The 24455-nt window shown below is 48.4% G+C and overlaps 7 protein-coding genes and 3 long non-coding RNA genes across 22 annotated transcripts; 5 read left to right on the forward strand and 5 right to left on the reverse strand.

Moving 5' to 3' along the window:
• Window positions 1-178: 178 nt before the first annotated feature.
• Window positions 179-1650, reverse strand: LOC126315428 (uncharacterized). Its single transcript, XM_049992679.1, has 2 exons — window positions 1477-1650; window positions 179-1349 (listed from the first exon to the last, which is right to left on the reverse strand). Exons 1-2 carry the CDS (start codon window positions 1518-1520, stop codon window positions 179-181), a joined length of 1215 nt encoding a protein of 404 aa, XP_049848636.1. The 5' UTR covers window positions 1521-1650.
• Window positions 1651-1851: 201 nt separating this feature from the next.
• Window positions 1852-4996, forward strand: LOC126315357 (uncharacterized). 2 transcript variants are annotated; one of them, XR_007555943.1, is made up of 6 exons: window positions 1852-2269; window positions 2339-2514; window positions 2576-3551; window positions 3722-4052; window positions 4110-4214; window positions 4293-4382. It is a non-coding gene; the product is annotated as an uncharacterized LOC126315357 (long non-coding RNA). The 2 variants fall into 2 exon arrangements; XR_007555944.1 differs by lacking the exons at window positions 1852-2269; window positions 2339-2514 and adding an exon at window positions 4913-4996 and having other exon boundaries at window positions 3447-3551; window positions 4293-4846.
• Window positions 3799-7044, reverse strand: LOC126315358 (uncharacterized). The gene is made up of 7 exons (XR_007555945.1): window positions 6915-7044; window positions 6770-6851; window positions 6534-6688; window positions 5352-6481; window positions 5122-5258; window positions 4855-5066; window positions 3799-4676 (listed from the first exon to the last, which is right to left on the reverse strand). It is a non-coding gene; the product is annotated as an uncharacterized LOC126315358 (long non-coding RNA).
• Window positions 7045-7539: 495 nt separating this feature from the next.
• On the forward strand, window positions 7540-11008 carry LOC126315429 (protein pirA-like). Its single transcript, XM_049992680.1, has 2 exons — window positions 7540-10252; window positions 10446-11008. Exons 1-2 carry the CDS (start codon window positions 7540-7542, stop codon window positions 11006-11008), a joined length of 3276 nt encoding a protein of 1091 aa, XP_049848637.1.
• An 85-nt stretch (window positions 11009-11093) lies between these two features.
• LOC126315318 (exosome complex component RRP46-like) lies at window positions 11094-11946 on the forward strand. Its single transcript, XM_049992570.1, has 2 exons — window positions 11094-11453; window positions 11530-11946. The coding sequence occupies exons 1-2, from the start codon at window positions 11094-11096 to the stop codon at window positions 11944-11946; spliced, it is 777 nt and encodes a 258-aa protein (XP_049848527.1).
• A 123-nt stretch (window positions 11947-12069) lies between these two features.
• On the reverse strand, window positions 12070-12741 carry LOC126315430 (TIP41-like protein). The gene has a single exon (XM_049992681.1). It carries the CDS (start codon window positions 12739-12741, stop codon window positions 12070-12072), a length of 672 nt encoding a protein of 223 aa, XP_049848638.1.
• Window positions 12742-13146: 405 nt separating this feature from the next.
• On the reverse strand, window positions 13147-16056 carry LOC126315312 (uncharacterized). Its single transcript, XM_049992553.1, has 5 exons — window positions 15788-16056; window positions 15555-15705; window positions 15376-15481; window positions 15230-15306; window positions 13147-15155 (listed from the first exon to the last, which is right to left on the reverse strand). Exons 1-5 carry the CDS (start codon window positions 15955-15957, stop codon window positions 13191-13193), a joined length of 2469 nt encoding a protein of 822 aa, XP_049848510.1. The 5' UTR covers window positions 15958-16056; the 3' UTR covers window positions 13147-13190.
• On the forward strand, window positions 15362-15935 carry LOC126315319 (uncharacterized). The gene is made up of 3 exons (XR_007555936.1): window positions 15362-15385; window positions 15724-15783; window positions 15859-15935. It is a non-coding gene; the product is annotated as an uncharacterized LOC126315319 (long non-coding RNA).
• Window positions 16057-18363: 2307 nt separating the features above from the next.
• On the reverse strand, window positions 18364-19966 carry LOC126315317 (uncharacterized). The gene is made up of 2 exons (XM_049992569.1): window positions 19788-19966; window positions 18364-19456 (listed from the first exon to the last, which is right to left on the reverse strand). Exons 1-2 carry the CDS (start codon window positions 19964-19966, stop codon window positions 18364-18366), a joined length of 1272 nt encoding a protein of 423 aa, XP_049848526.1.
• Window positions 18743-24455, forward strand: LOC126315314 (probable N-acetyl-LL-diaminopimelate aminotransferase). Of its 12 annotated transcripts, none has more exons than XM_049992559.1 (10): window positions 20151-20184; window positions 20334-20369; window positions 20439-20486; window positions 20564-21189; window positions 21342-21655; window positions 21880-22191; window positions 22255-22494; window positions 22555-22804; window positions 22898-23124; window positions 23217-24455. In XM_049992559.1, exons 9-10 carry the CDS (start codon window positions 22899-22901, stop codon window positions 24428-24430), a joined length of 1440 nt encoding a protein of 479 aa, XP_049848516.1. In that variant the 5' UTR covers window positions 20151-20184; window positions 20334-20369; window positions 20439-20486; window positions 20564-21189; window positions 21342-21655; window positions 21880-22191; window positions 22255-22494; window positions 22555-22804; window position 22898; the 3' UTR covers window positions 24431-24455. The 12 variants fall into 12 exon arrangements, with proteins under 12 accessions (XP_049848519.1, XP_049848521.1, XP_049848522.1 ...); XM_049992555.1 differs by having other exon boundaries at window positions 20163-20184; window positions 20617-21189; window positions 23217-24444; XM_049992562.1 differs by adding an exon at window positions 18743-19205 and having other exon boundaries at window positions 19472-20184; window positions 20334-20486; window positions 20617-21655; window positions 23217-24444.

Genomic DNA, 24455 nt, shown 5'->3' on the forward strand with positions numbered 1-24455 from the left:
TTGCAGGCGCCTATGAACTTGCTCAAGGGATGTTCTTTATGACAATTCTGGAAATCGATGATGACATCCCTGCACATTTGATGCAAGTGCAGAGACAGCAGAGGATGTACCATTGAGGCGAGTTAGGGAAAAAATGAGGTTCGAACTTTTTTTTGATTCATAAGATAAAGTGGCACTTTTAATTTATTAGTCTGCTACAAGTGAATTCGTGGTAATGAAGCCTACGAATAAGCTCTTTTTCATTATTTGTGAATGGGTTGCAGATACCGAATGTGTATTTCTGGCAATTTGCCAATGCTAATGCGGACGAGCACAGGGTGATGGCTGATACCTCGAGGTGGCTTTTTTTTTGCGGTGTGGTGACCACGACATAAGCACTTTTGTATGGTGCTTTGCTTGACGTATGCCAGTGCGCAGGAAAGTTTGCTATACCTCCAACGACTACCAGATTACTTTCTATATCGAGGGCTCTATATTCACTTGAGTGGCTGGTATTTATTATCGGTGCGTATAGCGTGTCTGCCGAATTGTGACCAATATTACGTTGGTAGAAAAATGGATAGAGATGCACCCAAAAGAGGAATCCTAGAACAAGTAAGCAATAAACCCAAAAAGTACTTATTCTGTTCTTGTTCAGAACATAGTATCCGTGCGTTACCAACATTTTTTCGGTACAAGTAATTGGCTGCTGAAACGTTTTTAGCAGAATCAGCTGTTCATTTTCTGTAAACAGGCGGGGTGTGAACATGTCCTTTTTACAGACTGATGAAGGTGTCTTAATACAGTCTAATGATTCCTTGAAACATGAGATTTTTTGTAATTTGCAGATATTGAATATGTATTTGGAAAACGCGTACTGAAATGGGCGTTGCCCTGCCAAATAGCTAATTCGTCTGAGTTTGTGAAAACTAAGTAGATTCCGAATGTCATTTATGGCCATATTCATCATAGTCTCCATGGCTCCTGCATTTGGTATCAATACTATTTGCTTGGGTTTGAGGTTCTTTGTATTGAGTTTTTTTAGGTTTCCTACGTAATGCGTACTATGGCTAATGCAGAGTTTAATAAGCGCCATAGACTCTTTTTTATTTCTGGATATATCTATGACTATAGACGTTTTTTCTACAATCTTCTCTAAATCGGTCCATTCTATATCCACAGCGTAGTGATTTCGCGCGCCTTTCCTATTGCCGTTAAAAATCCAGCAATTTTGGCTACATTTCTTCATGAAATCGAACTCAGACAGTTGCCTTCTTAATTTTTTCGTGTGTTTGTCGAATACGCCCCAACATATGTCTTTATCCCGGACCTCTTTCGACAAATATTCAACAATATGTTTGCCTATTGGTCTGTACTTATCAATTAATCCAAGCGTATGTTGGTTTGATCAGTTACAATGCTTCAAAACTAAATCTGAGTGCGTAAAAAAGGTCTGCGGTCGCCCAACTGCTCTGTTTCAATGCAAACTATACGTACGAAGATATGCCTACGATCAAGATATTAAATAAAATATCTTTCATTTATCCTTAAAAACAAATGATTAATTCTTGGCGGCATCCGCTACATTTTCTCTATCCTTGCAGGGCTTCTGAGAATTATCTACAAAAATTATATTGGATGCGACAGCTCTTGAAGGCTGCCCTCATATACTTTGTTCACCTCGAACGACGAGTTGTTGTTTCAGTAAGTTGTAATGAGTCGTGCGTGTCTCTGTCCTTTGTCGCGCTGCTGCATCTTAGAGGTACCTTCAGCACAATTCATGTCTTCTATGTGTTTATAAATGAATAATTGGTTTTTCGCTTTTGAAAAAAAAATATAAATTTATAAGGGCTTAGCCTATTTCTGTTCTGTCATTTTGCTTAAAGAAAATTGGGTAAATTTGCATCTTTCAGACGCAAACCCTCTCTGCACTTGTCAAATTCGCGTTCTTCAAATTTACCAAGAGAGAGGACGCCTGACGTCACCTTCCGCAGCAATTTTTTGCTCAAAGTGGAAAATTGGCCATCAGAGCTTCCTTGTATTCCGCCACAACATGCCAAGGAAGGATTCAGAGGCCACAATGAAAAAAAAAATCATGATCTGTCAAAAAACTTTGTCTTCTTGAATTTGTGATGTTCGCGCCTTACCACGGAGTTTTCTGCAACTCTGGAAAGGGCGAGGGCGATGCCCCAACATTTGCTCTTGTTGTGGGGCCTGATGGAGACATGAAATCTGAGCTCCTTGACTTGTTACAAAAGCTTGGAGAATTGACAGGAATCAGTGCACATGGGTTCGTATTTGGCTATCACCTGAACGCAGGCAATTTGTGATTCTGACATGTATATGCTTTTGGTACCAGCTACACGACGGCCATCTTTGACATGCCCTCTTACCAAACGCCTCGCGTGGATCATATTCTTATTTTGGTCGATATGCGTGAGGAGCTTTCTTTTGAAATATTGAAACTTTGGATCTTTAAGAGTATTGTGGACACACTGTATTTTTTAGATAAGACAACAGTACTGGTAGTGAACGGTACGCAATACTCTGATCAGTTTCACTTTTCAAAGCCGCGACCTTATTTTTATGTATATAGGACAAGACGAGCATTCGCATGAGTTTCAGCGGAGCGAATTGATCAAGATTTTAGAGGCGGTTCCTATTCCCATAATAGACATTAGCTTGGATGATAGGAACCCGATTAGGCGAATAGACACATGTTGGAAAATCGCAGGGAGGCTGTCTTGTCTGACATTGTCAGATGTGTGCGCCAGTCTTTAGCGAAAAATGCTTTTTTTTTAATGATACGCCCCTGCCTGTCGCATTTATTTTATATATTTGGATGCAACTCTCGACAGTGCGCGTTGCTCTGCCCAGCTTCCAATCAAAGGTATCTTAAACATCTTCTCTGACGGTATATCGACGATTGCCTTTTTGCGAAAGGGATGTGAGTGTATTTCGAACAACAGACATGACTTACCCCTCGGCCAGGGTTTGGCGTACCTTTATACAAAGTAATAGAGTGATGATGTTCGAAAATGCCAGCAGACAGAGGGCTATTTTCCCGTTCCACGAGAACAAGATAACTATTGTGTAGAGAACGGCAGTCACTACCAGCGCCTGCCACCCATGAAATTGTATAAAGAAGCTACCGGTGATGAACGCGACCACGATCAGAGCGCCTATTAGCGGCAGCATGTAGGCCAATATAACTGCAACCGAGTGGAGTTTCGTCAGTGCCGATCAATTTACGAAAAGTGTGCGTTAATAAGGGGCTCATTGTGGCTTGTGCAAATCCGGAAAGTCCAAAAACACAATCTATTTTGTAAGGAGTTTTTGTTTTGCGAGATGTGTGCATTTGCATAATATAGATGTGTAAATTATCGCGTGTATGTGTGTGCGAATGTATTCCCTCTTCACTTCGTGTCACCCCCCTTCTCGCTTACTTTCGAGTATCATATGTGTCCTCGCGTGATCATCGTCAGATAGATAGGTTTGAACAACTTGAAATGGTTTTTCCACATGAAGAATAGAGGTGTCCGGGTTGTAGTCGGGCGGCGAATAGCCATGAGGTATGGCAAGAGACTGGTACCTTTCGTTAGGTACAAAACTTGGGCGTTCGTCTGTGCCTGCGAGTCCGTCGTAGGTGCTCATTTTTTGTACAATCGAAATATAGAGAGAAACTGTGCAAATTGGTAACGTTTGCGGACATTTGTTAACACATATTTTTTTGTCAATTAAGCATAGGCAAAAGAGCGCGATACACACACCACCTCGAACCAAGAATAGCTTATGAACTAGAACGCGAGAATTTCTAAATTTGTGGTTTTATATAAAAAACTTTACAAGACTTTTAGGTAGTAAATTCTAGAAAGAACAATGGCTGAAATTAACCTCGCGAACATTCTCTTGATGTTCAGCATCTTGATCTGCTTGCTCGATTTGAGTACTGGCATAGTGGGATGCGTTAGAGCAAACGTAGGAGATCTTAGCCTCCGTCTCGGAGTTAAGGGCAGCACGACTATGAACGTGAATGGAGGATATGCTATCTTTTTCTCTTCAGTAGCACTTATGTACGCATCTCTACGACTTATTCCATGTCGAAGTTCTGCACTAACCTAGATGTAAAGTATTTTGTCTGCCTTTACTATGGTCGGGGAGCTGAATCCTAGAATAGTGACCAACGTTTCAATTATGCCGCAGAGCACTTATTTCAAGTCATTTCTCTACGCTATGTACGAATCATAAACCTGTATTCTACCTTTCTATGCTTACCCGAGTTTTTTTTGCTGACATTTATATTTTTTAACAAGAATGGCCATACTTTGTTTGGGTTTAGCTGGTGATTTAGGGTTTGCATCTATGATCATCACACTCGTCTACCTCGTATTTTTCCTGATTGTTCGGTTGGCAGGAAGGGAAAAGGTCTCTACCGGATCTAACCCATAAAAGGTGTAGAAGAGGTGCATTTTGGCCCTTTGACAGAAAAGAGGAGTTGTACCAATCTTAGACGTGTGTGAATTCTTCACATCACCCTTCTCTCTACCCCTGGGAACAGTGGGTCGCATCACCTATTTTCTGCATGCGCTGTATATCAATAAAGTTTCTATTATGTACGGCAGACTACACGTAACTTGTCGCATTGTCATATTACAAAAGATTTTTTTCATTTTTTACGTTCTGTCGCCAATTTGTCTCTGTTCGTCCAGAGAATGCGGTGTTAGAACATGCAGTCCGAGGGTTCTTTTCTACGGATACCGAGCGATACATCTGACCAGGACGCGCGAAGCAAAAGCGTGGCTACGCGTTCGCAGAATGGGAAAAGGGGCTGTGTGGGCAAGAGTTAGTAGTTTATTTGCTTGAACCAGTACGTACTTCGACAGAAGCCAGTCTGTTTTTTTTTACTGATCGACCGACATGCTGTCGCTGCTAGGCTTGGCCGATGCACTTTCCCGTTTGAGGGGCTCGACCTGGAAACTGGGAGTGGCTAGGCGTTCGTTGGGCCAAATGACACACGAATGTCTCGACGTGACGGGGACAGCAGGCAGAGGCTGCGAGTTTTTGATTCTGGCCATCTCCAACATGACCTTTACAAAAGTTAGGGTAAAAAAGATTTGTATCAGTTTGGTTTTGTACACATACCTGCCTAGGGGGTGGCTGTACAAAAGAATGGCTAACTCTTGTCTGGATGGCGAGTCTCACGTCGTCTATGTCAATATTTGGTTTTCCGGAATGCTCTCTGTAGTCATCCGAGTCTATCAGAATATCTGTGAGATACCCTAAAAATGACATTTGAGGAGGGTCAGTCACACATGCGAATGTATTAGGGTAAATTTCCCTTCGCTCTCCCCTTTTGGGCGACAGTTACTTACGGTGCATGAACTCTAACAACTGGTTAATGACCTTTGGGTCGTAGTTGTAAACGCCGCTCGTTTTGAGTATCGCGGCCATCACTTTGGCGTCTCTTGGGATGTTCGGATCATTTATGTAATTTTTAAAGCTTTCGTCGTCCTGGCCATTTACGAAGGCGTTTAAATTTAGAGGCTGTACGGAACTGGCTTGTAGTTTATCCATGTTTCATCTGAAATTTTATAAACTTCAGATTTTTTTTTTTATTTTTTTGGCAGTTTATTCATTTCTTCTCATTGGGCGTTGGCATAGACGCCTGTTACAATTCGGTGCGTTTGACTTTTGAGTGAGTTCTGAGATGAGTTTTGGCGCGATTATTTGGCGCGAGCGCATTTGCGCAGAGAGGAGGGTGCCTTGTCGAGGCAGGAAGAATTGGAATTGATCCATAGTCGTTTGCGGGGGCTTTTTTTTTGGTATGTTTTGTTTATTTGGAGCGGATGCGAATTCGACGTGGGAACAGCGTGGACCAGATGCGCGCCAGGCTCATTGGCGAGAGAGGATGCGGTTGGGGCAAAAGTGTAAAAGGGTTGTATCGGATTTTTTTTGATGTGTTGACAGGTGCGAAGTTTCTGTAGCGACGAGGTACGTGTTTTCGCCGCTATGGTTAGTATTCTTTTATTACAGTATTCAGATAAGACAGTGCTTTGAGGTCGAGTACTAGGTATTTATGTTTGAGTATTTCATATACACTGAATCCGTTTTTCAGTTTGAATTGAATGAATTTCATGTTTCTCGACGCGAGGTCGAAGTTTTTGCTTTTACGAGCGGAGCCTTCTATGGCCAGCACGTGTCCTCGGTGCCAATTGAAATGTTCTGCAATTTGGCGCAGCATTTTTGTTTTGTGGTCGGGTAAGTCGAACGAAGAGCAGATCATGAGATTTCCTTGGGAGAATTTAGAGGATAGGGCGCATCTGAGAGCAAGGCGGCGGACTTTTTTGTTGAGGGAAAAGGACCAGTCTTTTGGATGGGGTCCGTGGGCTTTTCCACTTTTTCTTCTACCAGGAGCGCGAATGGTGCTCATACGCGCTTTTCCGGTGCCCTTTTGCGGTCTGACTTTGTGCGTGCTGCCAGATTTTTCGCCGCGTCCTTTGCACTGAGAGGGAGGTTAGAGGCACGGAGAGAGAGAGAGAAAAGACAGAGCGTACATTTGCCGTGCCGGCGCGCAACTTGGCTCTTTGCCAAACTACGGTTCGGTGGAGAATGTCATTTCTGACTTGGGTGCCGAAGATGAAGGCGTTCAATTCGATTGTGTCTACTGGGGTTTTGGTATTCAGATCGATGACGGGGACGCTGAAGCTTGCTAAGGGAGGAAGGGGGAAAATTAGGTCGGTGTGTGTACGTTTTTGAGAGGGGGGTATACATATATATACACGGTGCGTACTTGGAGGTTCGATGGTGTGCTTGTGGGTGGGTGGGGCGTCTTGTTCGGCAGGTTTTGCGGCGGGTGGGGGCGCAGGGGTGGTCTTGACAAAGAGGAGTTAGAGTGGTGGGGGAGAGGGGGTAGAGAGGGGAGCGGCGTTGCTTACAGAAGGTCTGAATAGGTGGAAATTGATTGAGCGGTACGAAGTGGTGATTGGGGGGTGTTTTTTTTGAAAGGGAGTGGAGTGTGGTTTTTTCAGCAGGGTGGAGGAGGAGAGGAGGGGGGGGGGTTTGGATATGAGAGATTTGGCGATATGGGATATCATCAGATTGAGAGTTTTTATGTTTTTAGGGAGTAGAAATTTTTTTTTTTTTGCGTAGAGCGTCATTTTGCTATGTTTGAAGAAGACTTAGTTGGAAGCGCGAAATAGGGCCAGGAGCGATTTTGAAATCAGAGGTAGATGTACAGCGTTGAATCTAAGGATTGGTGGAATGGGTTTAAGGATTTTGAGGTGATGTCAGAGGACGAGGGGCTGTTTTACTCGATGTTGGTTGACAGGAGGGACAAGTCTAACCTCGAGGACGCGTCGGCCTATCATTTGAAATATAACCGAGAGTTGGAGTTGATAAGGGGGATTCGGGGGATTTTGGGGGAGGGGGAGCGATACGTGGGTCGGATTTACAGTTATCGCAGCATTTCGCTGGCGGTGGCTCAGGTACGAAAAAAATTCTAAAAAGTTGCGTTTTTGTGCAGACCGAACCGACTTTTTTTTTGCGAAGTTGAAGGTGGACATGGGGAGGGAGGGCGTGAAGGAGAGGGTGTTGGAGTTGATGGAGCCGGAGGTGAGGAGGTTCAGGGAGTTTATGGAGTTTCAGAGGAGGTCTGTGGATTTGTTTGTGGGGGTGGTGAAGGAGTTTGCGGGAAAGTTGAAGGAGTTGCCGCCGAGCGACGAGTTGAGTTTGTGCATGATAAGGTTGGTTGACTTGCTGATGTTGTTGGACGCGTTGAAGAACATCAAGGCGTCGATGAACAACGATTATTCGTATTACAAGAGGGTGAGCGGGGCGTTGAGTCGGGGGCCGGAGGTGGAGGGGGAGGAGTCGAGGGTGGAGAGCAAGAACGAGTTGGGGTTTTTTTTGGCGACGAGGCACAGCATTATGATGTTGGCGAAGCAGGAGTTGTTGAAGTTGGCGAGTCGGTCGAGTTACCAGAGGTTGTTGGCGTACTTTGCGCACAGGTCGGCGGATTGGTTTGAGGGGGGTCGATACGTGACGCCGGGGGAGAGGTTTCAGTTGTTGCGCGCGATTCCGTGTTTTTTGTACTTGATGGACATAGACAAGGGTCGGGGGAGCATGGGGAGCGTGAAGAAGGTGAGGTTGGATCGGTTCGTGCAGTTGTTTCACGCGTACCCGATTGTGCCGTTGTATGGGGACATGCAGATGGTGGTGTGGAGCGTGTTGGAGCAGGCGCCGAGTTACGCGAGGGAGGTGTGGAGGTTGGACGAGGGGTCGCTGGAGAGGTTTTGGAGCGAGCACAGCGTGTTGAGTTCGATAGAGTCGATTAGAAGGGTGTACCAGGAGTACCACGTGTTGTTGGTGTCGACGATAGAGAACGTGAGGGAGTATTTTGAGGTGTACCCGGAGGTGTCGGTGACGGAGACGGACAGGTTGCTGGCGTCCCAGGTGTACGACGTGGTGTTGAGGGGGATGAGGTTGCTGAGCGAGTGGACGGCGAAGATTTTGTGGCAGTCGGCGTGGAAGTACGCGCACCCGAACAGGGAGGGGGGGGACGAGAAGACGACGGAGTACGAGAGGGCGGTTCGGTACAACTACACGCCTGAGGAGAAGGAGGCGTTGATAGAGTTGGTGTCGATATTGAAGAGTTTGGAGTCGATAATGGTGTGCGCGAGTTCGAAGTTGTCGTTGATGTTGCAGTCGTCGGCGTATTTCCAGGTGAGGGCGTTTTTGCACCAGAGGTTGCTGGAGATGGTGGGGAGAGTGGCGAAGAGGAGGAGCAGGCACCCGCAGACGCACGCCGGCATGCAGCTGTTGCTGAGGTTGTTGTCGGCGAGGGATCCGAGGAGGGAGTGGGAGGGTCACGGCCAGAGAGCCGGGAGCGTGGAGGAGGCGGTGCCGTGTCCGGGGGCGTTGTCGGGGACGAGGTTGGAGTTGGTGAGGGTGGTGTTGTCGCACATTCTGCACAGGCCCAGGAAGTACAGGATTTTGGAGGAGAAGGATTTGTCGGAGTCGGAGCTGAGGTCGCTGGAGTCGTTCAACCACCAGTTGTTTTTGCAGGCTTATTTGGTGCGGTACGATTCGTGCATGCGCGCGATAACCGATTTGGGGGAGTTGTGGTACAGGGAGTTCTACTTGGAGCTGAGCAACCGGGTTCAGTTCGAGATAGAGTCCTCGCTGGCGTGGAACCTGATCGACCACGTGTTGGAGGTGTCGCCGTCGAGGATGGGGTCGATCGTGCACTTGCTGAACCTGTACGACTGCGCGGCGTACAGGGCGCTGCACGTGATCAACCAGAGGTTTTTGTTCGACGAGATTGCGTCGGAGGTGAACTTGGCGTTCGACCAGCTCGTGTACAAGCTGTCTTTGTGCAATTTCGGCCACTACAAGGCCAAGGCGGCGCTGTTTTTGGTGGACAGGGAGTACTTGGACAAGTCGTTGTCGGCGTGCGCCGTGGAGAAGGACAGAGTCCAGCTGTGCGACAGCGTTTTCGAGCCGCTCTACGAGCAGCGAGCGGTGCGGCTCTTGGGGCGCTCGCTGGACTTGAACCAGCTGATCGCGGAGCGCACCAACCGGATGCTGCTGGACAACCTCGACTACGTCATATCGGTGTTTGAGGCGAGCCCGATAACCTCGATCGTCGAGTTCGAGCACCTCTTCGAGAACGTCAGGCTGACGCACCAATTCATGTCGGCCGCCGGACTCCAGCTGGACGAGTGGGACGACCTGGTGTCGCAGGTGGATTCCAGGCACTCGCTGGATTCCGCGCACGGGAGAATCTTCCTGCACATCATCTTCGAGCTCGTCGCGGACCTCATGCCCAACTACGTCTTCAACTCGTGTCTCAGTCGCTTCGTCGCGGGACCCGTCTTCAGGCGCCAAGAGGAGGTGCCCAGGGGCTCGAAGCCACCGGTCAAGCACGTCTTCCTCCACGGGAGTCGCGCTCTCAACAGCGTCTTCGACCAAATCAGCCACCTCACCTCCCACTTCTTCGGCCCCCGACACGTCCAGAGCATCCTCAAACTGCTCGGCAAAGACAGCGTCTCCTCTCTCATCGACGAACTCGTCGACAACATGAAACTCAGGCTCCTCAACGTCATCAAGCCCCACATCTCCGAAATCATCTGCGGCATGCCCGTCAACAAAACCAGCCTCCCCAAACTCCACTACGGACTCGACGCCGCCTACGAGTACTTCCGCGCCAAAACCAAAGACATCGCCAACTACCCCGTCCTCGTCACCGAAGTCTTCCAGCACTTCCGCGAGTGGGGCAACAACATCGTCCTGTTCCAACTCCTTGACTCCTCTCTCTCTCAACTCAACCACCTCTCCACCCTCCAATCCACCTTCTTCTCCTCCTCAAAGCGCCGCCACACCCCCCCCCCCCTCTCTCTCCTCCCGCGTCCTCTCCACCCTCCCCCCTTCGCTCCCTCACCTCCCCCTCTCCTCCTGCCTCCCACTAGCTGAGTCGCTCTACTCCGTCTCGCCCAACAACCACTCCGTCTTCAAACTCGCCCTCCACCGCCTCCACCTCATGCTCAAACCCTTCCAAGACCTCTGGGGACTCTCCGCCGGCCCCGTCGACAACCCCACCTTCCCCATCGACCAAACCTACGAGTTCCACCGCATCTGGAGCGCCCTCTTCTTCCTCTTCCTCATAGACCTCCCCACCAACGAACGCTTCAACAAGTCCTCCATCGAACTCGTCGGCGAGGGCTTCCTCTGGGCCGGATTCTCCATCACCTACCTCCTCGGACAACACCTCCGCTTCCTCTCCCTCGACTTCTCCCTCCACCTCTCCCACATCTCCAAACACTCCCACTCCCCCCCTCAAGACGCCCCTCACACCCACTTCACCCTCTTCCTCCACCGACTCAACAAACTCCTCCCCACCAGCCACCGCATCCTCTCCACCCTCCTCTCCACCTACCCCCTCCCCGTCCCCCTTCACTTCCACCGCGTCTCCTTCGTCCCCCCCCCCAGCTCGGACTCCGAACTCCACAAAAAATTCGTGTCCTCCCTCTGAACCCCCCCAAAACCCAAAAAATAAAAAACCACCCAAAAAAAAAAAAAACTCCCGCACCACCTCTTCTGCACTCAAATATACTCAAATGTCCGACCCCCCCATCCTCCCCATCAAATCGCTCTCCTCTCGCCTAGGCATCCTCTCCCGCGCCGACGGCAGCTGCCAATGGACTCAGGGGTGCGGCTGCGTCCTCGCCGCCATCTACGGCCCAACCTACGTCAAGGCATCCTCCTCCTCCAACTTCTCCGACACCGTCTTCCTCGACGTCCGACCCATCTACGAAATCAACGACAACCAAATCCTCAATTCCAACCTCAACGGACGACAAAACCTCACTGAACTCAAATACTACCTCCTCTCCATCTTCAAACCCCTCATCTTCGACCCACTCTATCCTCGCTGCAAAATATCCGCCATCATACAGATCATCGAATACGACTCCAATGTACATACATCCTCCCTCTCTCTAATTTCTCCACTTTTTTTTTCTCACTTTTTTCTCTCTCTCTCTTTTTTTTAAGATCCTCTCCTGCTGCATCAACGCCATGGCTATGGCGCTCATCGACGCGGGCGTCTCCATCTCTCACCTCGTCAGCGCCGTCACCCTCTCCACAACCCACCGCCCCGACCCATCCGAGCCGTTCTCCATCACCCTCGATCCAACCCAAGAGCAACTACAACTCTCCCTCTGCTCTCTCGTCACCGCTTGGAACCACACCGGCACCTCCTCCTTCGAACTCCTCTTGAACCACTGCCCTCCCAACGACCCAGACCTGTCTGTAACCGCCTACCGCGCCACTCTCGCCGCCTCCAAACTCGCCGCCTCTAAAATACTCCACTTCCAACGACTCTCGCTCACCCAAAAAACGCTGTACCAACTCCAGCCGAAACCGCAAGACCAAAAAAAACACAAACCTCAAAGCAAAAATAAAAAGTAGCCTAGCGCCTCGCACAACCGAAGGAACCCGTCGAAAACATTCTACACAGCGGCCGACTTCTTCTTGGCACAACCACCCCTCCTCAAGTCGACGCCTCCCCCTTTCCTGCCAAGAAAAAAAACGTCACTCGAGCAAAATTGAATCGACTGTTCTGCAAATTGGATCCAACACGTGCGAAAACTTGTTCGGATTCTTGATGTCCCCCATATCCGTCACTCTCTGACACACCTCCCCCCACTTCCCCTCCTTCCTTGTATACTCCCTCAAAATCTCTTCGCTCCCGTACTCGTGATACAACCTCGTCTCCAGCACCCGAAAAAAACTGCGGTCCACCCGAAGCCAAAAGCGCGCTAAGCAAAACCAATACGTCGGCATCACTCTGCACTTCACGCCGTATTGAGAAATGCCGTGGTCGGAAAGCTCGTCCTCGTAAAAATGCACCTCCGCGTAGTGCAAAACCGGCTCACTCGTATTTCTCAACTTCTCGTACGGCATTTCCTTCGCCCCTCCCGAGTCTCGTCGACTCGGCGCAGTTGTACCAGATTTTCTTCTCACCTCCCCCATGTACCAAGACGTGTAAGTCCAATCGAACTCCTCCTTCTCGCCCGGCTTCCCGCTCGCGCGAATGCTCTCCACGTGTTTTCGGTTGGAGCGCACCCAATTCTCGGAAGCGGCCACCTTGATAGACGTCTCTGGCTCTAGCCTCACCTGGCGGATGGCCCCCATCGCGTCGAAGTTGTACTCCAAACCGGACGGCTCGTGCCTGAATCTCATGAAACTCTTCCCAAACATCATCTCTGGCAAGGACGACAAGCCGCACGCCCTCAGTGCACTCAAAGAAAACACGTCAGCCGCGAATCCCCTTGGCACTCTCCACAAATTGTCAACCCATACGAATCGATCTCCTCGGCATTCAAAATGGGCGACTGAACGTAGCTCAGCTCCCACTCCCCGAACCGCACACCGCAAGGCACCTCAACCACGTCGAGCCCGGTCAGCGACCGCCCACCTGTCGCGTGCATCTCTGCTCAAAAAAATAAACCAGTCCCACACACCAAAACACCCCATAAACACCAACCCATACACACCAATCCATACACACACATAAACGCCAATCCACACGAGAAATAACTCCTCCCCTCCTCCCATAGAAAAAAAACACCTCTTTATTCTTCAGCCATCAGCCGCCACCGCGCCAACTCACTCGACCCTCGCTCCTCGGACCGCTGCGCCACAAACCCTGCCTAAAAAATCACGGGAAAACACTCACTCATTTTTATGTTGTTCTCTTCGACCAAAGGCTCCTTCTGGGGCAATAAACATCCAAACTGCTTCACTGGCTTCCCCCTCACCTCCTTCACCACGAAAATCGACGAGTCCGCCACCTCGACCACCGACAACAAATTTCCGTTAGACGGCAGCTCGTCCAAGGATGAACTTTTGTTCGTCAGCGATAAACCTCCGCTCTTTTCCTCTGTCGACGATGAACCGTTCGGCACTGTCTCTGATAAATCCTCGCTCGCAGGCGACCTCTCCTCTACATTCAATGACAACTCGTCAAACCCTGCGTCCAACAACACACTCTCCACCCCTCTCTCATTCCTCGCCTCGCCGTCGCCAACACCCCGACACTCCACCACGTGCCTACCGCCCTTCTCTACCAGCTCCCCTCCACTACCCAATACCGTGCCTTCCTTCTCTTCTGAACAAAACCCCTCAAAATCTTCGCTCTTAACCTCCGCCGCTTCCCGCTCGCCGCAGCGCCTAAACATAGACACTATCACGTCCGCGTATTTGTTCTTCAAATTCATCCTCTTCAACTTGTGCTTGCGCGACAGCTCTCCGGACTCGATCGTGAACGGAACCGACTCCAAATACACGTCCCTCACCAACTCATAATCCGCCAACCCGTGCTCGATCCCAACCTCAACCATGTCCTCCAAAACCCTCTTCCTCACCCTCTCGTCCCTGCACAGCTCGTCCACCGCCCCTCCCTCACCTATCCAATCTCGCATCTCGCTCACCTCCAAAACCACCACGGCCACCAACGCCGGCTGATCGCACTCGCCATACACGAAAATCTGCGACACGCACTTGCTCTTCGACAATACCGCCTCCAACTTCTCAAAACTCACAAAACCCTTCTCCTTCACCCTGACAAAATTTCTCTTCCCGTCCAGCACGACCAAATTGCCATCCTCGCCTATCGACCCAATGTCTCCCGTGTGAAACCAATTGTCTCCGTCCACTCGACTAAGCCTCCCCTTCTCGCCGTTCAGGTATCCGTCAAACACGTTGAATCCACGGACGCAAATCTCCCCCCTCGGAGGAACGTCCGCAACCGAGTATCCCAACTCTGGAATCGACACCAACTTCACCTCGCAGCACGTCAGCGGCGGACCCACGTTGTCTACGCTCAGATCCTCCACCGTCTGCAACGTGCACATACCGGTCGTCTCCGTCAAGCCATAGCCCTGCACCAACGGGCAAGACAAAGACACCCTCATGAAATCTTGAAGCTTCGAACTGAGCGGCGTCGAACCTGAAATCACCAATCTAACTCGACCCCCCACCAAATTTCTAATAAAATAAAATATCAATCTGTCCCAAACGTAAGAACGAAGCGTCCTCCTTTTCCTAATACTATCCCGCTTCACCTGGAGCACGGCATCAAACACCATCTTGTAAAACTCTCCAAAGGACTCGACGACTTGCACAATTCGCTTGTGAAACTTGTTGAAAACTCGCGGCACTGACGAAAAAATCGTCGGCTTCAACCTCGCCACCTCGTCAAACAAAGTACTTATGTCCCCAGCGTAGAACCCAACCGCCGCCCCAGCCATCAAACACGCCTCGACAAACAAACGCTGGTACATGTGCGCCAGCGGAAGATAACTCAGGTACACATCCGCTTCCGTGAGCTGAATCCCAGAATACAAACAAGCAGAAATTCCAGCCAACAAATTCCCATGAGTAAGCAGGCAACCCCTGCTCTGCGAAACAGAGTTGGCGGTAGTGTAACATATAGTCGCAATGTCGGTGCGAGACGGAGGCGTAAAAGGAACCGGATCATTCTGACCCCTCTCCAAAAGTTCCTTAAACGATAGCACCTCGATACCAGGCAACCCTCCCTTCACACCACCATCCCTCACGTAGTCAAACGCAACGATATATCGCAGCCTCGGTACTTCGCCGCAGTTGGCCTGCAACTTTAAAAAAATGATGAGACGCCAAAATTCACAAAATTTTCATACATACACGTGCGATTTCATATATCACGTACCCTTTCTATCTTATCCTGTCCGCAAAACAAACACTCTACCTCCGCTTCGCGCAATATCTGCAACACCTTCTTATCATCTGTCAATTCGCAATCAAGGGTCAGAAATGGCCAGTGCGCCAGCACTCGTCAACATAGAACTGACCTACCAAGCGTCTCGTATGTCGGCACCGACACGTAGGACTGGGCGTAGCACGCCTGGATAACCAGTATCCATTCCAGCCGGTTTTTCGTGTAGATGGCAATCTTAGCATTCTAAACAGTTTTGAAAAATGTCAGAACCGCCTTCTATACACGTTAGTCGAGACAATCAAACCTGTCAACGTACAGTCTCGAGTCCCATGCCTCTTAGCCCCGAGCCGACGCATTTCACCTTCTGGAGCACTGTTTCGTAGTCCAACCACACATATTCATCAGAATCCTCTTTGATGTCCCTGACCCCAATGCATCTGTTCTTAGAATATTTCTTAACCAAGTGACTAAAAAAACGCTGTCAGCTTCTAGATCCGCGCAGTGCATCCCAAGCTCTCAGCGATGACATTGCTTACATCATTTACGTACATAAACATTTCATGACATGTGTCTATTCCAAGAAAATAACTTGATGTCAATTCTCCATTATTCAATTTCAGACAACGCATGTTTCTCCAGGTAGGCGTTTCAATGCCCTCTATGCCGGTTCCCGGAACTTCAAAGGCGTTCGGCTCGAGGCTGGATTCATTAGCTCCCATCTACCCCTGAAATATTTATGAAAACGTTAAGAGAGCTATGTGCAATTAAATAATATTTCATTTACGTTTTTAGAAAAAGTAAAAAGCGCCATTGGCTAAAAATGCGTCTCGCGATCGAGTCTAAGTGCACTTATAAACGTTCGTAAGGGCACGTAAACTAGAACTAGAGTACATGACAACAAAGTTCATGCGTCGATAAAACACAACTTGGCATGAATACGGTTGTCTATCACGCTGTTCTTCATGGACCCAATTTTCTGCCAAAAAAAACAATGCGCCCATCAAAACAACCCATTGAAGCGGAGCCAACTCGACAGAATCAAATACTGCTCAGTAACGATGACCTCGCGGCTTGACTACTTTGTTATTTCAAAAAATAGACTTCGTGATGAAGCCATAAAATCTTAAAGTCCCCTGTGCGCTTTTTCCCCGTCTACAGAGGGTCTGTGTTTTAAATATAAAACTCCCGCACAAATTCTAATCGAAAGAGCTGACCCACATGTCAAAAAATCACAGAATCTTGGCTAGTACTAACTTACACAAAAGACCTTCTAGTAAATATTAAAAAATTAACCCGGTGGCCACAAATTGACATAATTGCACGTGTATGCATATATGGGTTATAAAAAAAAGAACCAGTTATATCGAAAGGACCTCCTGTCCCCTTCAGATGCATTTCGGCTCGCAAATAAAAACATTTAACTTTCATTAGAATCCCTTGTTGACGGCTTATTTCAATAAGATTGTTAGCCGTAATATATATATACAAATTTTGATCTTGTCCTTTTTGAGTGTTAACTTGATTCGTTAATCATTCCTTGCAAATTTTGAACACGCGAAATACGAGTTACTCTACACGGTCTTTGATTTCCCTTTAACTTGGTTCTTATTCGAAGATAGATGGCCGCTACAGAAAAGGTTTGTCGATTTTGGCGTATATTTCTGTAATAAATTATATATTCAATGGCTTAACTCTCTGCAACAACTGACAAATTCTAATCTTTTTCTCGCACGTGCCCTCTTGCATCCTGTCTAGAACCAAGTACTTGCCGAGCTTTTTGGCGACGAGGAGGATCTTGTGCAGGGAGAAGAGGTGTCTTATGAAACCGAAAATTTAGACAAACGCACAGCCACATCCTCATCACCTGCTCCAGAAGTAGATCTCCGCGTTCATTGCCTTTCTCGCCCTAGCGGTACTTGCAAAGTGAGTTCTCGGTTTGTTTTTTTTTTTTCTGTTTTTAACATTTTGTGCATATTTCTTGCCATGGTGGATTCTGTTACACGTAGCTCAACTATGGACGCCTCGGTGCCATTGTTGGCATTCAAGCGGCTCCATTCGATCCGAAAACCTACAACGGAGATGACCTGAAGCCCATTTCTAACGAGAACGAATATGGCGAACTCGAGATTCGTCCTGCGTCCAACAGCATTATTCGGTGGCGCTGGGCTGTGAATAGCAAAGGTGAACGGGTTCGCCGGACGAATACAAAAATTGTTCATTGGAGCGATGGGTCAGTTGTCATCTATATTGGAAAGAACAGCTTTTATCTCTCTCAGAAGCAACTTGCATCTCCTTGCATACTTTTCGCGAAGGATTTAGATTGTTACGAGTGTCAAACGGAGATGAAATCGCGCTTTGTCCTCTTACCTGTCAAAGTGACAACACATGAGAGCGTTCAAAATCTGGTTGACAGGCGATTTAAGAAGCACAAAACGCGCGTTGCGACTTCTGTCGAATCGTTCAAGGCCCAAATAGACAGTTTTGAAAAGGCGGAAAAGGAGAGAATGCAAGCCGAAGAAGTGTCGAAAATGATGCATCCGTCTGCCGATGAATTCGAATTTACCACCGACTTTCTGGAAGACCTCGAACCTAATTCGAACCCCAGACATGCCAAGCGCTTATCGTCAGATTCGTCAGAGCAAGAAGAAATAAATGCGAAGAGATTGATGGAAGCCAAAAAAACCAAGGAGCGATACGAAAAATATGCAGACGATAATGATGACTTTATTGCATCTGAAGATGATGAAGATCTGCTAAGTTGAAGCAGAGGAGGAACATTTCAACATTTTGTAAGCAAAAGTGTATATGAACGTGTATTTTTGCTCTCAATCATACAATATTTGAGCGTTTATTATGTCTTTTTTCTTACGCAAAATGGCAATGATTTGTCTCGCCTTTCTGTCCATCTCAAGCTCACATTGGTCTGTGAGGCATCATTTGTGTCGTTACTAAAATTCTACCAGACTGCGCAAAAAACTTTTTCTTTGGCATTTTTTGACAACTGCGACTGTTTTATAGCGCATAGCACCTATCCAAGAGGTTGGGCTGTGGCTGATTTTTTCAATAGAGAGAGCGCATCCAATCTGCTCTGAGAGCGAAATTTAAAAGGATGCAGTACGATGAGGTTATAAATTTTTATGTTCAGAGTACAATATTCGAACGTCTTCTTCTTCGCTACTGTCATCAGCATTTCGGGGCTGGCCTTCATCTGAATTCAATTCCGCCACAAGATGTTCAAAGTACACTGCCTTTTTTTGTGTATGAACGTTTGTTGTGTCTGCCATAGACTCTTCGTGGCTGTCTACATCGTTCAGGCGCCATTCAGTGGCTATGTCACCTGTTTGAAGTTCCTTCTGCAGTTTATGCATTCCGCTCCCGACGGATTCACTGTTGATTTCGATGGACTCAGTGTCGTGATGAAATCGAAATGCGCAGTCAATTTTGGTCCAGTTTGACAAATGTGAATTGATTGGTCCTTCGGTTTCCGAATGTTTCGCAGACATCATTTCTAGTCCTATTCCTGTGTCGAACGCGTGAATCGAACTAGCGCTCGGGAGCTTCTCTTCTTTAGATTGGTTTAGGGCTTGAATGATAGTTTGGGAAATCTCGAAGACTTTGACCTGAGCGATTTTAGTCGCTTGAAGAATGCTGCTTTTTGACAGAGCCAATCCGCCTACTTTCTGAATGGCACAGAGCTCGTTCTGGGTGTTTAGGGTGACAGAAAGCTTACCGGACATGACCCTCTCTTCCTTCCAGCTTGGATCGACGACCAAGTGGTCGGCATCGAAAATGCCAAATGAGACACAGATTGGCATGTGATGGATACTCAGAGATACAGGTTCCTTTTCTTTGGTTGAATGTACGATCACTGTACCCCCAGCGATGGTGATATCTGGTCGACGGAAATGATGCAGTGCAGTTATGGCGCCAATGCTGCAGCAGTCAGTGATATTGCCTTGGTCGTCAAGTACGTGCATATCTAGTCTTACAACCCAAACTTTTTCTCCCGCAGTGATGCACAAGGCTTCGGTATCTATAGCACCGCCCTCCCTCAGGCCGCGTTCCACGAGGCGGGTAGTCTCGACTCCCTGAGCAGACAGACGGCCGCTATAAGCCGGAGAAGCCATGGGCGAAAAATGAATATTGAATTTGAAAAAGCCTTCGGTGGGCCGATCTGGATGCGGCGGAACCACCTCGCAACTCACAACAAACAAAACGCTGAAATGCACGTAGTTTTTTTGTCTAAGTTAGAACAGGGGCCATTCGACAAAGGAGTGCGCATGCAGAGATAGATGTATATAGGTTGTGTGTGTGCACGTATTTGTACATCGATGTATTGCTCTCTCAGACATATAGATCATCGCCTCTACGCGAGACTGCGTAGAACATGTCCACGCCAGAAAGTTGGCGTTTTTCGAGGATGCATGTGGCGTGGATGTTTCGCTTTTTTGTACGATTTGGACGAGTGTTTCGTTTTTTTAGGTAGACGGATGGACTAGAATAACACTGGACCGAGAGGGGAATGCGCAAAACAAAGCAAAGTGCGTACCGAGTTTGTCCAAGTTGGACTTGAACGGATCCCCATTTTGATCCAAAGGATATTTTTAGAGCGCGGTAATCGAAAATTCCACGACCGTCTATACGTCTCTCCTCGTTAATAGCATTGATGATAAATTGCTTTTCGTTGGAAGAAACAAGGTCGTCGCGTTGACTTTCGGCTTTGGCCATTTGACGCAGGCGCTGTCAGGCTCGGGTGGAGAAGAGAGATTGTAGCCGAAGAGGTTGTTCGTTCTTGTACCTAGCAAGCTTAGATGGGATTGACCATGATGAGCAGTACAAGTAATTGAAAAAAAGTCATAGAGAAGTTTTCAAAAAGTTTTTTGACTCGCCTTTTTGCTTGCAAAGCCATTCTGTTTTGTGGTTTTTGTCTCAGATGGGAACTCAGGGTACGGTGGATGCGATGATGGCGGCTGTTTTAAACTTTGGCGTGCTCGGCTTTGATGCTTTTTTTTACCGGCGTTCTTAACTTTTTTTTTCTTTGGTTGCTGTGTGTTGTCCGTACGTTGAAAGCTGACTGACCTGATTTTTTTCGTAGAGTTCACGCTCCAGGAGCTGCTCCCTCATTACTACGGTATGGGCGTGAGAATTTGAGGGCGAACTATTTCGTGTCGCGCTGCTGACATTGCTCTACGTTCCGCAGAGAAGGTGTTTCCATTCGGGCTCTTGGTCGAGTGGCTTGGTTATGGAGGTACGTCTATTTTTTTCCATCAGAGAGGGGAGCAGGCCGAGGCGGTCTCACTCGGTTCGCGCTGATTGTGACGTCAGATTTGTCTTATTTTGCACGCCGCGAATTTGCGTACACATTCGAGAATGAGCAGTACAGTCGGTACAATTCTTACACGACGGCTGATGTCTTTTGCGTGGACGTGGTGCGTCGCTGCCCGGAGAAGGTTCACGTGGGAGCCGTTTACAACATGCCTCCCAAGAAGCATGGGCAAGTTGACGCGAGTCAATTTGTGGCCGTAGAGAAGGAGTTGGTGTTTGACATTGACATCAACGACTATGATGATGTTCGTGTATGCGAGTGCAGAGGTACGGCGAAGGTTTGCGAGATTTGTTGGGGTTTGCTCGACAACGCAATGAACGTACTGAGCACGGCGCTATGCGAGGATTTTGGATTTCGTCATTTGATTTGGGTCTATTCTGGAAGAAGAGGTGTGCATGGGTGGGTATGCGATCGAGAGGCGCGAACTCTTACTCCTGAGGCGCGGAGTGCGATCGCTTCGTACCTTGGCGTGATTGAGCATAAGGAGAAGGCCAATTGGCAGTCTCGATTAGGAAATACACTTCATCCGAGCTTGTCGAGGGCATACAATCAAGTTTTAGAGCCATATTTTGAGAGGCTGCTTTCGGAGCATCATCTGCTCGATTCGCCTGCGATTCAAGAGAAGGTACTTTCGTTTTTGGGTGATGTGCTCTTGTGTCGAAAGATTGAGCAAAAATGGAGTGAACACGCAGGTGATTGGAGCAGTTCAGAAAAGTGGAATTTTTTGAAGCAGCAGGTCAGAAATCGTCCTAGTAAATCTAATCAGTATTGTGATAGGGACATTGTCTTCTACTTCTCATATCCGAGGTTAGACATCCAGGTTTCCAAGCAGTGGATGCACTTGCTTAAGGCGCCTCTGACGGTCCATCCGAGTACCGGCAACGTTTGCGTACCGATCTTACCTGGACGAAAGTTTGATTTAAGACAGGTCCCTACCATTTGGCAGGTGATTTCCGAGTTAGAGGAGAGAAAAGAAGATATTTGTGGTCAAGAGGGTTTGAAAAAAACATCACTTGGTATTTATCTTGAATATCTTCAAGAATTTGTGTATCGGCTCTCGAAGTGATTTTTTTTGAGACTGTGACTCAAAGGTACGTGGGTGTTGCGCTTCCTCACTCTTCCAAAGATGTTTCGGTGTCGGATTTTTTTCGCGGAATGCTTTGGGAGTTTTGTTTTGCCCAGTTCGGACGTTTTCGAATCACCCGAGCATTTATTTTAGACGCGTGAGCGGCATATTCTCTTGTGTGCCGAACTGGTGTTTTTTTTTTGTTTATTCGTTTTCTCTGACGGTGAAGGTCGTGTGAGTTCGCTCTAGTTAGGAATTGCAGGCATTTACTACCATGTCTATGCGGGTTAGATCGTCCATTCTGTCTGGCGTGTTGCTTAGACGTGTCCTTCGATGGCGTAGGGTGGCCGTCGAATCGGTGTCATTGCCCGGCCGATTCAGAGGGTGGGTGACAGGTGTCAAAAGTTTATGCACGTGCCCGTTTGTTGGGGCGTCGTTTTCGTCGCGAGTTGTACCTGCAGGTAGATGGAGTTTGCCTGGTTGGTGCGAGTCTCGTCTCGTGTTTCCGGCGCGTAGAATCGCGTCCGACAGAGCGTACTCGCAGAGTCCCTCTGAGGAACGGTACGAAATTTTTTGATACGGAGTTTGAGGGGGACCGAGACTGAGCACTTGGGTTATGTCCAGCGCGACCGTCCACTGGGTTTTGAAGGATGGCGAGGTCAAGTCGGTTACGGAGAGGGTTGGAATGAATTTTTTAGAAATAGCGAGAAAGCACGAAATAGACCTAGAGGGCGCTTGCGAGGGATCTTTGGCATGTTCGACGTGTCACATCATTATAGAGGGTGAGGACGCATACCGCAAGACAGGAGAGCCGAGCGATGAAGAGAACGACATGTTGGATTTGGCATTTGGGTTGACGGAAACGTACGAAACGGGTTTGGGAAGAGAGAGATCGGACGATGAGAGCTGATTGTTCTGTTTTAGTTCTCGATTAGGGTGTCAAGTGATTTTAACGCGGGAGCTGGATGGAGTGGTGGTAAGGATACCCACGGCAACGAGGAACATGATGGTGGATGGGCATGTGCCAAAGCCACATTAGCGGATAGAGGCGTTTTTGCGTGGGGAGGAGTGTTTTTTTCGTTGAGGGTGGAGCATGCGGTATTTTCTGGCTTGCATGATAGGTTTTTGAGGTACAAAAATATTTTATATTTTTGAATTTGGCATTATTTCTAAGGTATGTAAAAAGGTGAGAGGTTGCGTTTTGCAAAACATGGTTGGATGTAAGGACGCGTTGATAGAGTATTTACCGACGTCTTTGAATTGAAAGGATGTCGTCTGAAGAGGAGAAGACGCAGAGGGTCGAGATCGAGAGTCAATCCGAGAAGTTGCTGTCACAGGGGACGCAGGTAGTGCCAAGAAAGCCAATTTTGGTGAAGAAGAACCAGGAAAATGAATCGACGCCGCACCTCCGACTGAGGGCGGCGATGAGCAGGGCAACGATAGAATTGGTGAGGACGCCAGGGTTTGAAGATTCAGCGAGCACGGGTGTGATTTGTACGTGGGAGAGAGTTGGCGGTGGGAAGGGAGGGGGGTGCGCGTTTTGTTTAGGGGCAAAAGGGAGCTGACGTAGAGTGGTGATCGAGAAGATGTGATGTCTAGGGCGACCATGTTGGGTTGGGGGTACAAGAATCGCGAGTGGTGCAATTTTGGACAGGGGGCGCCGGAGGTGGGCCAGATCCCCAATTCAGTACCGAGGCCCACGTCGGCTAGTTGGAATCCGCAGGGGAACGAGTACGCGTCGGTGGCGGGGACGAAGAAGTTGAGACAGGCGGTGGCGGACTTGTACAACGTTCGGTATCGAGTTGGGTTGAAATCTCAGTACACGTATGAGAATGTGTGTATAACCCCGGGTGGCAGAGCGTCACTGACGAGGCTGGCGTCTACGTTTGGGCAGGTGTATTTGGGCCACTTTTTGCCGGACTACAGTGCGTACGAGGAGATGTTGTCGGTGTTCAAGAAGTTCGTGCCAATTCCGGAGATGTTGGACCCACTGTTGGACTACAAGGAGAGGATAGCGAATTTGCACCGAGAGATTGTGGCGAAGGGGTTGTCTTTGGTGCTGCTGTCTAATCCGTCCAATCCGACGGGTAACGTGATAGAGGAGACCGAGCTGGACGAGTGGGTGCAGTTGGCGAGGGACACACACACGTGTTTCATCATGGACGAGTTTTATTCGAACTACATCTACAGCCATCCGGTGGAGCAGAACGGGAGGACGGTGAGCGCCGCGTCCTACGTGCATGACGTGAACTCGGATCCGATTGTGATCGTGAACGGGTTGACGAAGAACTGGAGACTGCCAGGGTGGAGAATAACCTGGACGATTGGTCCGAAAGATGTGATCCGGAATGTAGCGAACGCGGGGTCTTTTCTGGATGGGGGGGCCAATCACCCATTTCAGGAGGCGGCAATTCCGCTGCTGGACCCCAAGTTCGTTCACGAAGACACGAAGTGCCTACAGGACCACTTTAGGAAGAAGCGCGACTACGTGGCGTCGGAGCTGATAAATATGGGTATCGACATTCCGAAGATCTCTAAGGGCACCTTTTACTTGTGGGCGGACGTAAGAAATCTGCCGCCGCCCCTGAACATGGGACTGGGGTTCTTCGAGGAGGCGCTGAAGTTCAAGGTAGTTGTCGTACCTGGGATTTTCTTCGACGTGAATCCCGCGAAGAGGCGCAATCTGTTCCACTCTCCATATCACCACAACGTTCGGATCTCGTACGGTCCCCCAATGGAGGAGTTGGCTCTGGGCCTGAAGAACTTGCGAGAAATGATACACAAATACACCAAGAAATAAAAAAATTTTTTTGAGTAAGGATGGA

The sequence above is a fragment of the Schistocerca gregaria genome, unplaced genomic scaffold (genome assembly GCF_023897955.1).
Source record: "Schistocerca gregaria isolate iqSchGreg1 unplaced genomic scaffold, iqSchGreg1.2 ptg000569l, whole genome shotgun sequence".
NCBI lineage: Eukaryota > Metazoa > Arthropoda > Insecta > Orthoptera > Acrididae > Schistocerca > Schistocerca gregaria.

Excerpts from the sequence above, each read along its gene's own strand:
- LOC126315430 (XM_049992681.1), bottom strand. The coding sequence starts at position 12,741 with ATGATGTTTGGGAAGAGTTTCATGAGATTCAGGCACGAGCCGTCCGGT.
- LOC126315317 (XM_049992569.1), bottom strand. The coding sequence starts at position 19,966 with ATGGCCAAAGCCGAAAGTCAACGCGACGACCTTGTTTCTTCCAACGAA. Across the intron at positions 19,457-19,787 it reads GTCCAACTTGGACAAACTCG|CGTTTTGTTTGTTGTGAGTT; the intron begins GTACGCACTTTG and ends CGTGCATTTCAG.
- LOC126315312 (XM_049992553.1), bottom strand. The coding sequence starts at position 15,957 with ATGGGAGCTAATGAATCCAGCCTCGAGCCGAACGCCTTTGAAGTTCCG. Across the intron at positions 15,706-15,787 it reads ACATGTCATGAAATGTTTAT|TCACTTGGTTAAGAAATATT; the intron begins GTACGTAAATGA and ends GCGTTTTTTTAG. Across the intron at positions 15,482-15,554 it reads GAGGCATGGGACTCGAGACT|AATGCTAAGATTGCCATCTA; the intron begins GTACGTTGACAG and ends AAAACTGTTTAG.
- LOC126315428 (XM_049992679.1), bottom strand. The coding sequence starts at position 1,520 with ATGAAAGATATTTTATTTAATATCTTGATCGTAGGCATATCTTC. Across the intron at positions 1,350-1,476 it reads TTGATCGTAGGCATATCTTC|ACCAATAGGCAAACATATTG; the intron begins GTACGTATAGTT and ends TGATAAGTACAG.
- LOC126315318 (XM_049992570.1), top strand. The coding sequence starts at position 11,094 with ATGTCCGACCCCCCCATCCTCCCCATCAAATCGCTCTCCTCTCGCCTA. Across the intron at positions 11,454-11,529 it reads TCATCGAATACGACTCCAAT|ATCCTCTCCTGCTGCATCAA; the intron begins GTACATACATCC and ends CTTTTTTTTAAG.
- LOC126315314 (XM_049992565.1), top strand. The coding sequence starts at position 22,899 with ATGTCGTCTGAAGAGGAGAAGACGCAGAGGGTCGAGATCGAGAGTCAA. Across the intron at positions 23,125-23,216 it reads AGCGAGCACGGGTGTGATTT|ATGTGATGTCTAGGGCGACC; the intron begins GTACGTGGGAGA and ends GTGATCGAGAAG.
- LOC126315429 (XM_049992680.1), top strand. The coding sequence starts at position 7,540 with ATGGGGAGGGAGGGCGTGAAGGAGAGGGTGTTGGAGTTGATGGAGCCG. Across the intron at positions 10,253-10,445 it reads CCAGCACTTCCGCGAGTGGG|CTGAGTCGCTCTACTCCGTC; the intron begins GCAACAACATCG and ends GCCTCCCACTAG.